The sequence below is a fragment of the Schistocerca nitens genome, chromosome 4, assembly GCF_023898315.1.
Source record: "Schistocerca nitens isolate TAMUIC-IGC-003100 chromosome 4, iqSchNite1.1, whole genome shotgun sequence".
In the NCBI taxonomy this organism is placed as follows: Eukaryota; Metazoa; Arthropoda; class Insecta; order Orthoptera; family Acrididae; genus Schistocerca; species Schistocerca nitens.
The window spans coordinates 986,467,957-986,482,069 of record NC_064617.1 but is presented as its reverse complement, the minus strand read 5'-3'; the positions used below and the strand labels follow the sequence as shown (position 1 = coordinate 986,482,069).

The following is a 14,113-nucleotide window of genomic DNA, read 5'->3' as shown; positions in this document are numbered from 1 at the left end:
ATATATGTACTGAATGAAGGATTATCCTGCACTACCAGAAATGTGTAGTTAAAGTATTTACATACTCACCCATAGCATTGCTGTTTAGAAGAAAAACTCCAGAACTATTATTGTTCTCATCAAGAAGTAAAAAGAAAGGATGAGAGCCATACAGATTTTTCTGTAAACAACAGATAAATTACATAAATGATTCGGTTTCAAGCTGTCACAAAGAACTACATATTGAATATTGAAAAGTAAATTTTACACAAGAGAATAAAATAAATACATAAATTGTAAAATATTGAGGATGTACATGTCACATGGGATACACTATACAAATGCACAAGCTACAAACTGAAAGTGGTCTAGGACTTAATCAGCTTCAAGGACTACACAACTTACTTTAATCAAAGAAGATCCTTCTATATCAGTTTAGTAAAGGCATGTACACAAGGAAAATTCTTGTAAAAAAATGTGGAACAAATCAACACTGAAAAATCAGCTACCATTCTCAGGTAAAAAGTATTTTTAAACTGAATAGGCTAAAATTTTTTAAATGTAACATGGTTTAATAAATCTAATTTACTTGTGTTCTACCAATGCAAAGTGAGTTTTGCACTGCAATTCAAATTAGAAATTTTATAAAGACATCCACGTAGATGCAACAGCACTTAACGTGAGTGCAAGTAAATTTCCAGATCTGTGGTTTCATAGATACAAACAAATACCACTGCCTTAGTTGTGCAAACACAACATTCTTAATTATTTGTATAAATGAATAAGCTGTAGTCAGAGGCTGAATGCAGAGCTGCTCTTGCAGCTGAATCTATGAAATGTATAAATATGCACTGTTTTATTAAATTACTAAATGCAAATAATAATATTAAGAGTTGGGTAATGATTAAAAAATTAAAAATTTCCTCCTCCTGTTCGTGGGTTGTTCTCCAACTTGATTACTTAATGTACTTGTTACAAATACAACTGTGGGTGCCATGTATGTCAAGACTGACTGTGTGAACAACTGAATTTTATTTATCAAGAAAGATATGTTAATAATCTGCAAAATATTAAACACTTATACCAAACTATATAACATATATTATCAGGAAGTAAGAAAGCACCTCTCCAATACTCAAGCATACTTCTTACAGTGCTGGAGTAGACTTCAAAAATTACAAAGCATCTTCATTCAAAGAATATCCAACTAAAACAAAATAACTAGTTAGTATGTAAAATTATAAATAATGTAGCAACCAGTTGCGGAAATATAATTTATTTATCTTGTTGCAGATTGATTTCGAATGATATCTGTCACCATTGGTGCATTTTTCTAACCGATACAAGCCATAAGTAGAAGTACTGTTCTTCATGACAGAAATCTTCCAAGACAGTGCCAAGGGTAGCGGAGGAGGAAGTATCTAGTGACAGGAATGGCTGTGAAGGAGAAGGTCGTGGCAGGTGTCGGGCCAGTGGGATGTCGGCAGTATGCCAATGGGCTCGGCTACGTCGGCAGGGAAGCAACGGGCTAATAGCACGTTGGCTCGAAAGCCATAGGCCCAGCCAGATGAATGTCAGGCCTGCGGGATGATGGTTGGGAAATGACAAACTAGGCTTGATGCTGATGCACCAGTGGGACATCTGCAGGATGCAGATGGGCTTGATCAGATGTTGCTGCACTGGTGGGTGTCAGAAAGGTGTCGACATTGTGGCTATAAGTGACGGACAGGTGGGACTTGCCCAGCAGTCGATATGCAGGTGAGATGTCAACAGGGTTGTTGAAGGGCTCGGATGAGAGCAACAGTGAAAGCGTCACTTATGATGATGAACAGCAAGCAAGTTAGCGATACAGAAGTTCAATCTTCCATTGTATGAGCAGCAGGAACTGCGCTGACAATGTCGAAGGTAACAAAGCTACCGTATTTACTCGAATCTAAGCCGCACTTTTTTTCCATTTCTTGTAATCCGAAAAACCGCCTGTGGCTTAGAATCGAGTGCAAAGCAAGCGGAAGTTCTGAAAAATATTGGTAGATGCCGCCACAACTAACTTCTGCCGTCGAATATATGTAGCGCGACAGAGGCATGCTTTGTAGGCACAGAGATAAATACTGGCGCCAAAACCTCAGCGTCAGTAAATAAATTTAAAAAAAAAAAGGTGGAAGACAAGCTTTTTTTTCTCCGCCCCGAGTTTCGACCACTGTATTTTCATACATTATCCAACGAAGTAAATACAAATTCCGTATTGTTCATCTTCGAATGTAGCAGAATTTCAATGTACTGCGAAAATCCGACTGGCAAGACTGTTTGGGATGTTTGTCAATACGGCCAACTCTACGTTCTGAATTTTTTCCTACCTGTGAGAAGAGATGGTTGCTAGTAGGAACCTGATGAAATGTGAATCACATGCAGTATTCTCTTCACCATAAGAATAATACGAATATAAACATTTTGCCATGTATTCTTTTGTGTTTGCTGCTATCTCATTTAAATCCTGTCTGCCCAATAAACTACAAAACTAGAGTGAGACAACAGCAAACGCGGAAGAATATACGTATCGTGTCATGTTTATATTCGTATTATTCTTATGCCTAGTAGTGATACAGTCAGAAATGAAGCACGGCAACTGACTAGATTTATAAATCTAAGATGACTAATTTCTGTGCAGAATTTGATGTACTAAAGAAGCGGCCGCAAAGATTTTCAAACGGAGAAAAATTTTCGCCTAACTCTCGTTCAGAACATGTTCTATCATACGCAGTCTATTATTTGGTTCTTGTTGATCATTATCAAAGAAAGCAGCAGTGTAAGTAACAACAAATAGCAGTCTTTTGCCATTGTTTCGCTAATGAGACAATTCCTCTATTTCTTTTTATTGTAAGCGGTGGTAGCGCGAACAAAAGCAAGCCATGCCGCTAGCGGCGACAGGCCGTAAACACGCACTATCAGAATGCGACGAACAATGCATAACACAGTACAGTAATGCATTTTCAGCTTAGAGTGACGTATACACCTATAACAAAGAAAACGGCACTTATCAGATCGAAGCAAAATAAGCAATCGATTCAAACCAGACGAAGCACGTGAAAAAGGAAGGGTACTCGTATAAATACGGACGGAGCGCGTGACGCATAGCAATGGCTACCTGACAAAGCTTAACTGCTAAGCTTACGACTCGAACCAAACTACTGTAGCTGTATCGTCATTCATTCGACCTAAATTGTGTCTCATATGACAATGGACCAACTTTGTTTCGATTTGGAGGTGCGGCCTAAAACTTTTCTCCCCCCTTGAATTTCGAGTCTCAAATTGCAGGTGCGGCTTAGATTCGGGAATTTTTTTTTCCTTTATTTCGAGTCCCATTTTTCAGGTGTGGCTTAGGTTCGAGTGCGGCTTAGATTCGAGTAAATATGGTATACTGAATGAGAAAAAAAGAATTGCAACCATTGTAAGTGGTGCACAGAGATAAGTACCTTCACTGGGAGAGCACAGCAGAAAGTCTAACCATCATTGGTTGGACAAAATCCACTCCTCATCAACAGGTTTTTATGTCGTGGCTCAGACAGCCACCCCAAATAATGTGTCCCAATTAACAAGAAATAAATGAACTTCATTTACACTCATACTGAATACAACAAAACAGTCATTTGGACATGAATACACACTTGGTTCCAATCTGCTGATAAGTCACTAACACTGCACTAGGAGACTTCTTACAATGACAATGTTAGCACAGCCATATCTGTGTAGCACAGTAGGAATTGAGGATGGTCTAATAGAGAGGTCTCCGCAAGGCGGAAACTCGTAGCTGGTAGGAGACAAATGTAGCTGCTGGGAATAAATCCTTCTGTCGGATGGACCTATGATGCGGCCGACAATGAGGGAGTGACAGTGAGATGCACACAGACTGACCGCGCAGGTGCAGCTGATGTCAGGCCCAGCGTGGAGAAACTTTTATGAGATGTGGAGTGGTGGCTTGGACTCAGAGTGAAGGTGTCAGTGGTCAGTATGGAGAACTCAGGTGACACCTGGATTGAAAACTAGGATGCGACTCTGAGTGTATAGCAGTGCTGGGCAATGTGTGATGAAGCAAGGTGGGACAATTTTGATTCCCCTCTTGTTTTGCCATCTGCCTCCTTAAATTCATATTTTCATGTTTACCATTAACATACGTGAATATAATCCCCATTTTCATAAAAGAGAAAGATTGACCCTCAGTTTGAAAGAATATAATTTTGTGCTTAGTTTTATGTATGTAATTGATTTTCTAATTTATTTTGACTATTACAAATTAGTATCTTTTATTATAGGGTGAAATCAGTAATTGTTTCTTAACTTAGATTCTATTGTTGATTTATAAATAAATATAAATTCTGTACTAATTATAAACATTTGGAAGATGAAACACTAGCATTCTTAAAGGACCTATTTGGCTCTATTCGAAAACATGTTAGCAAAGCCAATCCTTAGTTAATTCCAAAATAGTTAACAGTTTTGTCAAAAGTATTGTTTGCATAACTATATTTGTTAATTTCATGATTTAAACAAATAATTCGGCCTAACCCTTGTAGTAGATGAAACTGTTCAAAGGAACAAATTTTTTGATGTATTCAGTTAACTTAACTCATTAAGTTTTAATTGTAATGTCTGAAAATTTAACTTCGAACAATGTGTAGTTTCAGTACCTATTATTGTGATGATACATAAGGGCACAATTTTTGGTCACGAGACAGTCGGTCCACGGCCGAGTTTCAGTGGTGGTGGTGGTGGTGGTGGTTAGTGTTTAACGTCCCGTCGACAACGAGGTCATTAGAGACGGAGCTCATGCTCGGGTTAGGGAAGGATTGGGAAGGAAATCAGCCGTGCCCTTTCAAAGGAACCATCCCGGCATTTGCCTGAAGCGATTTAGGGAAATCACGGAAAACCTAAATCAGGATGGCTGGAAACGGGATTGAACCGCCGTCCTCCCGAATGCGAGTCCAGTGTGCGAACCACTGCGCCACCTCACTCGGTGCCAAGTTTCAGATGAGGAATCTGTGTTGCTTAGAATGACAACAATGCATCAACTTAACAGTGAAATAAGTGTCACACCAATAGGCCGTGTCTGCTACATACGTACCTTTCTATTCTTCAAGAACTGTGAACTTTGTGGTAGCGGTTTTACTGCTTGTAGATGTTCAACAGTAAACTATTGTAGCAATATGAGGAGGTTTGTCTGCAAACTATTAATGAGGCTTATCAAAAGTTAAACAATAATGAACTGGCCAAATAACTGTGTATTATTGGGGGGTTGTGAACAGTGAAATTAAAGAAGGGTGAAACGCAACTGTGAACCTGTCTGCTACATTATTTAAAGTAGCCTGTGTTGTACTTCTACATCCCATCTTTCAGCCAGTGTAGCAATGCAGTATGTCGACGCCGAGGACAACAAACAAAATAAAAAAAGCAGGCGGAACTGCTCAGATGGATGCTCTGATTGAAGAACTCGGAATGGCAATGGGTGCTATGACCTGGAGCAACTCCCAGTGCCAACTGACTCTGGTCAGCCAGGTAGCATCCTTTACAACTACATGGTCTGGTTGGCATGTGATCACGGAAGAGAATAGGTGACTGCATTTGCGGCACTGATTGCAACACCTGTCGCACCTCTAGCAGACGAGCTGGTGCCATATATTACTGTGGCAGCTGCGGGATATGCGCTCGATAACAAATACGGTCTGTTTATGTTTGTGTTCGTACTGTTTACCCTGCATCTCCGGGACAGTGTTGCCAGCAGCCTGTCAGGCCCACAATTACTGTGTTGTGTACCGGTAGATCCCAGGGGGCTACTATACAGGCTTTTCAGTAGCTGCAGGGGCAACAATCTGGATGATTGACTGATCTGGCCTTGTGGCATTAGTCAACATAGCCTTGCTGTATTGGTACTGTGAATGGTTGAAATAAGTGGAAACTACAGCCATTACATTTTCCAAAGAGATGCAGCTCTACTGTATTGTTTAATGGTGATGGCATCCACTTGTGTAAAATATTTTGAAAGTAAAATAGTCCCACATCCAGATCTCTGGGTAGGAATACTAGAAGAAGAGGAAGGGGTAGGAGGGAGGGAGAGAGAGAATCTTGACATAATTCAAAACAAACCTGGCAAGCTATAAGCCAGAATGAGGAATTTTAGACCCCTTACCTGAGTAGGTAGTTTTCATAGTCAGGATGGTCTGACGAGGCCTACACATACTTCTTCCACTTCTCCCCTATGCCAACCTCTTCATCTCAGGTATCATTTACGTGCAATGTCCTAAATCATCTGTTGGAGAGATTCCAACCTCTGTCTTCTCCCACAAGTTTTTACCTTCTTTATCTCCCTCAAGTACTATGAAAGTTATGATGTCTTAACACAGAGCTCATCATTTTGTCCCTTCATCTAGTCACTGTTTTCCACATATTTTCCACATATTTCTTTCCTCACTGATTGCAAAGAACCTCCTCATTTATCTTATCAGTTCACATGATTTTTAATGCTACCACAACACCTTTTGGCCAGGAACACCCTCTTTCCTTGTGCTATTGTGCTTGCTTTGCCCATTATGTGTTGTGTTGCGTTTCTTCCAAGGTAAGAGAAGTTCTTCATTTCAGCTACTTCTCATCCTCAATCGTGATGTTAAGTTTTCTGATAATTTCATTTCTGCTACTCCTCATCACTTTTTATCTGTATTTACTTCAATCTCAATTCATGGTGTGTGCCAATTAAACTGTTCATTCCATTTAGTGCTGCAGATATGAGGAGGTAGAAGAAATTATTCTGATGGTTAAAGGAGATGAAAATTCAATTGTGATGGGGACTAAAATTTAACAGCAATAAAAAGAAGAGATGGAAAAGTAGAGGAGAACATGGACTGAGTGAAAGGAGTAAAAAGGAAAGAAGTCTAGTAGAATTCTGCGGAGAGCACAATTTAATGTTCTTCCGAGAATCATGAAAGATCAACATACATGTGGAAGAAACCTGGAGACACCAGGTTTCAAACAGAATACATAATAGTAAGACGGAGATTTCGGAACCAGATTAAAAAAAAAAAAAAAAAAAAAAAAAAAAAAAACTGGTGCAGTGGGGATTCTGACCATTATTTATTGGTATGACCTGCATATTAAAACTGAAGAAATTCCAGAAAGGTGGGAAATTATGGAGATGAAACCAGGATAAATTGAAAGGACCAGACATAATTAAAAGTTTCAAAGGCTTGGTTAGTCAAAGATTGAGTGAAATCAGAGAAAGGCAACAGAGGATCAAGTAGGCAAAAAGAAAAAGCCCAATAGAAATCCTTGGATAACTTACAAAATACTGAATTTAACTGGCAAAAGGAGAAAATATGAAAATGAAGCAAATGAAACAGACAGTGATTGACTAAAAGTGCAATATGGCAAAGCATGAATCTGTTGTGATTCCCCGATCATTCAAAGTGCCGCCGCGCAATTACGCGCATCCTCTACGTGCGGCGCTGTCTGCCAGCCATGCAGCAGCTGCGCCACCTAAGCAGCCAGCCGAGCAGCGGCCGCTAGACTGGGACTCGGTGCTCATTCGAATGCTAACGTGTACACATGTCTTGCTTGTCAACTTACTCTGTGACTTATATGTGTTGTGTCATTCTGAAATATATTTGTTAAACTTGATGTTATAACAATTGGCGACGAGGTAGTGGATTTTTCCTTTTCGCCGTTGACCCACAGGGTTCCATGGCTACTGTCGAGCAACTATTGCAAAATCTCCTTGAACAGCAAACGCTTCTAACAGCGGCGATTCTCGATTTCGTCGCAGCGTCAAATGCGGGGCGTTTCTTATCGTTGGCTGTACCTTCTTTTCCTCCTTACGACGAGATGGCGGAAGACTGGTCTGATTATGAAAAACGTCTTCGACAGCACTTCTTGGCATTTCAAGTCACGGACGAACAACCATGTATGTCTCTGTTCCTTTCCTGGATTTCACCTCAAATGTATCGGTTGTTGTCGCAATTGGCTCCTTTGAAGGATCCTGCATCTTTGTCCTTTGCTGAAATGTGCTCACTTCTGTCTGTCTATTTTCAAAAGCAAACACATGTGGTAGCCTCTCGTGTTGCCTTTTATCGTTGTCAAAAACAGCCACATCAATCCTATCGCGCTTGGGCTGCTGAACTTCACGGCCTCAGTTGAAAGTGTCAATTTGTTACTGACGTTCAAAAAGAATCCTATGCCGATTCCATGGTACGGGATGCTATTATCCGGTCGGCGCCCGACAAAGAAGTTCGGCAACGTGCCCTTCAGTTGGCGAATCCGACTCTAGATGAAGTTCTCTCCATTGCGCAGTCTTTTGAAATTTCTCGCGCCACTGGGGCGCAAATAGAGGCGTGGGGTGATGTCGGGGAAATACAACCTCTGTGCACTGTTGACGACGCGTGCAGCACGTCCCCGCCGGCCGACGTGGCCGCAGTGCACTCCCACGCGCAGCCTCGGCCTAGCCGTAAACAACCCGCTAAGAAACTGCAGCAAAACCCCCGGCAACTTTCTTCATGTCCGCGGTGTTTTACGAAACATTCACGCGGGGATTGTCCCCAACGTTGGGCTGTGTGTCACAATTGCAAAAAGAAAGGTCATGTGTCTTCTGTTTGCAAATCCAACCACATACATGATGTTCATGAACATGACGCTGATTCTGATTCTGTGTTGCCTGTCAATTGCACTTCTTCCCTTTCAGGGAAGTTATTCCTCACTGTCCAAATCCTTGGTCGGAATGTTCGCATGCAGGTGGATACCGGCTCTGCTGCCACTATAATTAATTCTCAGACGTATCTTCAGTTGGGTTCTCCACTCCTGTCACCTGTCACTCGGCTATTACGGACGTACAATAAACAGAAGATTTCTCTCTTGGGACAGTTTAATGCTGAGGTATCTTACAAATCCGTCGTTCGCACTGTTCCCATATTTGTGGTCGACCAGAGCAACGCAGAAAATCTTTTTGATTTCGATGCCTTTCGCATTTTTGGGTTCTCCATAGATGACTGTCAATATTGTCTCTGATGCTATTCCTTATGCTCAACTGGATTCCTTGTCGACGACATTTTTGTCCCTTTTTTCTCCTGGGTTAGGCCGTGCAAACGACTTTGAAGCTCATATCACGCTCAAACCAACTGCTCGGCCAAAGTTTTTTCGGGCTCGGTCCATTCCTGTGGCCCTTCGTGATCGGGTAAAACGGGAGTTGGATCGTCTCACTACTTCAGGGGTCTTGCTTCCTGTCACTTCCAGTGAGTGGTCCTCTCCTGTCATTGTCGTTGCTAAGCCAAATGGTGATATTCGTCTCTGTGGCGATTTCAAAGCCACTGTAAATGCGCAATCTGCAATCTGTAATTTCATGAACAGATTGGTTATGCATCCAAAACGCTCACGGATGCCCAACAAAAGTATTCTCAAATTGAGAAAGAAGCTTTGGCCATTATTTATGCTCTTCATAAGTTTGGTGTTTTTCTCTATGGCTCAAAATTTCATCTTGTTACAGATCACAAACCACTTGTTTCCTTGTTTCATCCATCAACGTCACTTCCCGACAAGGCTGCACACCGCCTCCAGCGTTGGGCTCTTTACTTGTCTCGTTTCCATTATGAGATTCATTTCCGGCCAACGGCTCAACATGCAAATGCTGATGCTCTGTCTCACCTTCCCATGGGTCCTGATCAGGCATTCAATAGGGACGAACTATTGTGTTTCCACCTGGATGTTGCCGAGCAGCGGGTTGTGGACGGGTTCCCCATCACTGGGGACAGGCTGGCGGTTGCTACGAGTTCTGACCCTACCCTCTCCCAGGTTTTACACTGTATTCAGAAGGGTTGGCCAGATCGCCCATCCACTAAGACTTCTGATCCGTTGCGGAACTACTACGTTTTGCGCTACCACATCACGGATAGGGATGGTGTTATCCTCCTCTCCACTGACAATGCTTCGCCGCGTGTCGTGGTACCTGCGTCTTTGCGTGCTTCGGTCTTGCGCCTCCTTCACCAAGGGCACTGTGGTGTCTCTCGCACAAAATCTCTGGCGCGTCGTCATGTGTACTGGCTTGGCATCGACTCTGAAATAGCACACATGGTCACTGCCTGCGGCCCTTGTGCGTCACAGGCCGCTGCCCCGAAGTCATCTTTGTCACCGTGGCCTTCGCCTGAGAAGCCCTGGGAGCATATTCATGCTGACTTTGCGGGACACTTTTTAGGTACTTATTGGCTCCTCGTAATTGACGCCTACTCTAACTTTCCTTTCATTGTCTGTTGCACGTCGCCTACCACCGCGGCAACAACCAGTGCTCTCGCCCGCATTTTTTCTTTGGAAGGCCTCCCCTCTACTCTTGTTACTGATAATGGTCCGCAATTTGCCTCTTCCGAATTTGCGGATTTTTGTGCTCGTCACGGCGTTATGCATGTCACGGCCCCGCCGTTCCATCCACAATCCAATGGTGAGGCTGAATGACTGGTCCGCACATTTAAGGCTCAGATGCTGAAACTTCTGACTTCTTCTGCTGCTGATGATGCGCTTCTCCTGTTTCTGGCGTCTTACCGTTTCACCCCATGGGCGACCACAGCCCGGCTGAGCTCTTACATGGCTGACAGCCCCGCACGCTACTTCATCTTCTGCAGCCTTCCACCTCACGGCCACGGGTGCCTTCCCTTGGCCGGTTCACCGCCGACGACCTCGTCTGGGTACGGGGATATGGCAGGCGACCAAAATGGAGCCCGGGCCGCATCTTAAGATACCGTGGCAGATGCCTGTATGAAATCCAGACGGACACGGGTGTTGCAGTTCGTCATTCGGACCAGCTTCGGCCTCGTGTGCCAGCAACGCCTGTTCCAAATGCCGCTACACCACTTTTGGCCCTACCTGTCGATCAGGATCTTGGCATCTCTCAATACTCACAACGCAGCCCTCTCAGCGTCATCGCGATGCCAGCACAAGAACGGACGCCACCATGAGACGTGCCCATGCAGGAACCAGATGACCATCCTCTGTCAGAGCAAATCTACTCGCCTCCTCCTCCAACGGATGCCAACACATCGCCCATGTCTCCTGTCATATCAACTGGACATGCTGCAATGGGCAGATTGATGCATGGGGCCCCAGCAGATTCGACCCCTACGTCTCCTGTCATCTCGACCCGTTATCATCGGGGACACTTCCGTCCGTACGGGAAGCCTCCTCCTCGAGACTTTACGGCGAGTCAAACAACGCCTATGGACGTTAGCCATCTCCAGGACACCTCCATCAAGACCAGTGCAACAATTTCAAAGGGGGAAAAGTGTTGTGACTCGCCGATCATTCAAAGTGCCGCCGCGCAATTACGCGCGTCCTCTACGTGCGGCGCTGTCTGCCAGCCATGCAGCAGCTGCGCCACCTAAGCGGCTAGCCGAGCAGCGGCCGCTAGACTGGGACTCGGTGCTCATTCGAATGCTAACGTGTACACATGTCTTGCTTGTCAACTTACTCTGTGACTTATATGTGTTGTGTCATTCTGAAATATATTTGTTAAACTTGACGTTATAACAGAATCACTAGAGGAAACACAGGTGCTGGCAATAGGAAAATTAGAGAGACCTGTGGAGAAAAGAGAAGCAGCTGTATGACTATCAAGAGCTCAGATGGAAAGCCAATATGAAGCAAAGAACAGAACGAAGAAGGGATATAAAGCAAAAATACTTGAAGGGAATTTTACAGAAAGGGAAGAGGGAGTAGATGAAGATCACATGGGGGATGCAATATTGCGAGAAGTATTTCACAGACGATTGGTGAAGATATAAGTCAAAACAAGGACCTGGCATAGATGACATTCCTTAGATCAAGAATACTGTAATGATTCCAATATTAATGAAGGCATGTGTAGCAAGGAGTGAATATTAAAGAAGTTTCAGCTTAATAAATCATGGTTGCAAAATACTCACATGGATTATTTACAGAAGAATGGAAAAATTGGTAGAAACAGATCTCACGGAAGATAAATTTGGATTCCTGAGAAATAGAAGAACATATGTGGCAATACTGAAACTTCAACTTACCTTAGAAGATAGACTGAAGAAAGGCAAATCTGCATGTATAGTATTTGTAGATTTTGAGAAAGCTTTTGAAAGTACTGACTGGAGTATTCTCTTTTAAAATCATAAGGGAAGCATGGATAAAGTACAGGGAGTGAAAGGTTGTCTACAGCTTGTTAAAAAATCAGACTACAGTTATAGGAACTGAAGGGTATGAAAGTGAAGCAGCAGTTGAGAAGAAATTAGGACAAGTTTGTAGCCTATCCCCAACGTAATTCAATCTGTACACAGAGCAAGCTGTGAAGGAAACCAAGGAGAAATTTCAAAATTAATAGTTCACAGAGAAGAAGCAAAAACTTTGAGGTTTGCCAATGACATTGCAATTCATGCAGAGATCACAAAGGACTTGGAAGAGCAGCTGACAGAATGGATGGCATCTCGAAAAAGAGGTTAAAATATGAACATCACCAAAAGAAAAACAAAGATAATGGAATGCAGTTGAATTAGATCAAGGAGTTAAATTAGCAAAAACATCAAATGAGTTTTTTTTTATATGGGCAGCAAAAGAAGTGACAATGAGCAAATTAGAGGGGACAAAAAATGTGGACTGAAAGAGGTAAAAAGAAGTTCTGAAAAGGAGAAATTTATCAATACCAAATATAATGTTCAGAATTTGTTTCTGAAAGTATCTGTCTGGAGTGTAACCTTGCATGGAAGTAAAACATGGGCAATAGACAATTCAGACAAGAGGATAGAAAAGTTTTAAATGTGGTGGTACAGGAGAGAGTTGAATGTTAGATGGATAACTAGAATAACTACTGAGGAGATAAGAAATGTATAGCACCAATTGACTCAGAAAAGGGATTGGTTGATATAAAACATACTATAGCATAAAAGAATCATCAATTTGATAACACAAGGAAGAGTGGGGCGGGGGGGGGGGGGGGGTTGCAGAAGGAGACCAGAGCTTGAGCAGACTAAGCAAGTTGAAACAGATTTAGATTGGAATAGTTATGCAGAAATGAAGAGGGTTGCACAGGATAGACTACTGTGGGCAGCTGCATCAAAATACAACACCAAGAAAGGAGGCATTAGCACAAAACACTTATTTGGAGTTCAAGTTCAATATAACACTCTTAGGCCATCATCAACAACTGAATGTTGTAACCACAGATGTGATTAACACAAGTATTACTGATAAATAAACAGAAGATACCTAAAATGATGAGCTGTAGTGTTTACAAAGGAATATATTACTTTTCTATGTCATGCAGAAAACACTACATTTAACAAAAAGTGAAAACATTTTTATATTATGTACACATTAGTCAATTTGCATTAAATAGAAAAAGACAGAGATAAGAATATATCCAACAAATAACTGAGGACATTGGATGAAGAGGTTGGCACAGGAGAGGAAGTTGTGGTGGGGCCCCATCAAACCAGTGAAAAGATGATTGGAAAAACTTGACATCAATAAATATAGGATACAGAATGTCAGCTTAGCTTTGAATAACAAAACACAACTCTTCCTTGGTTAAATAGTTTCAGTTATGCAAATCTTAGATTACAATAGTAAATTCAACTTTATTTTCCATTTCCTGTCAAACTGACTTCCCTGTAACCAAAAAAGTAACACTTCACTTTGCAAACACTCTTACATCTCATCATTTAATGCATCTTCTGTATATGTACCAATAACAGCTGTGTAAATAGCACATTATTTTAAGTGTAATTGCAACATCCAGTTGTTACCAAGTGATGGCATCAGAAGCTGAAAACTGAGCTAATAAGCAACATTTTCAAATGTTTCCATTTTAACAATATTGCTATCTACTGGTGGAGAGAGAGAGAGAGAGAGAGAGAGAGAGAGAGAGAGAGAGAGAGAGAGAGAGAGAGAGACTAACTTTATTTTAGGATTACGTAGTTTTGTCAGGACAGTGTAGCTGAGTGTGTTTTATTAATTAACTAGAAGCACACTGTACAACAGCTCAGCAATAATCTCAGTCTTTTATTTTATTTTATTTTTTTAATAAGCCTGTCAACTGCTCAGTACCTCAACTACGTGGTACACGGTTGGTTACCTTTACTCCTTCCATTATTTGTAT

The 14,113-nt window shown here is 42.0% G+C and overlaps 1 protein-coding gene across 1 annotated transcript in view; it reads right to left on the bottom strand.

Moving 5' to 3' along the window:
• The window catches only part of LOC126253697 (lysosomal alpha-glucosidase-like), a 141,691-nt gene that overhangs the window by 106,280 nt on the left and 21,298 nt on the right, over positions 1 to 14,113 (bottom strand). Inside the window, 1 exon segment of the mRNA XM_049955224.1 lies at positions 70 to 160. Within this exon segment, the coding sequence (XP_049811181.1) occupies positions 70 to 160 (91 nt within the window).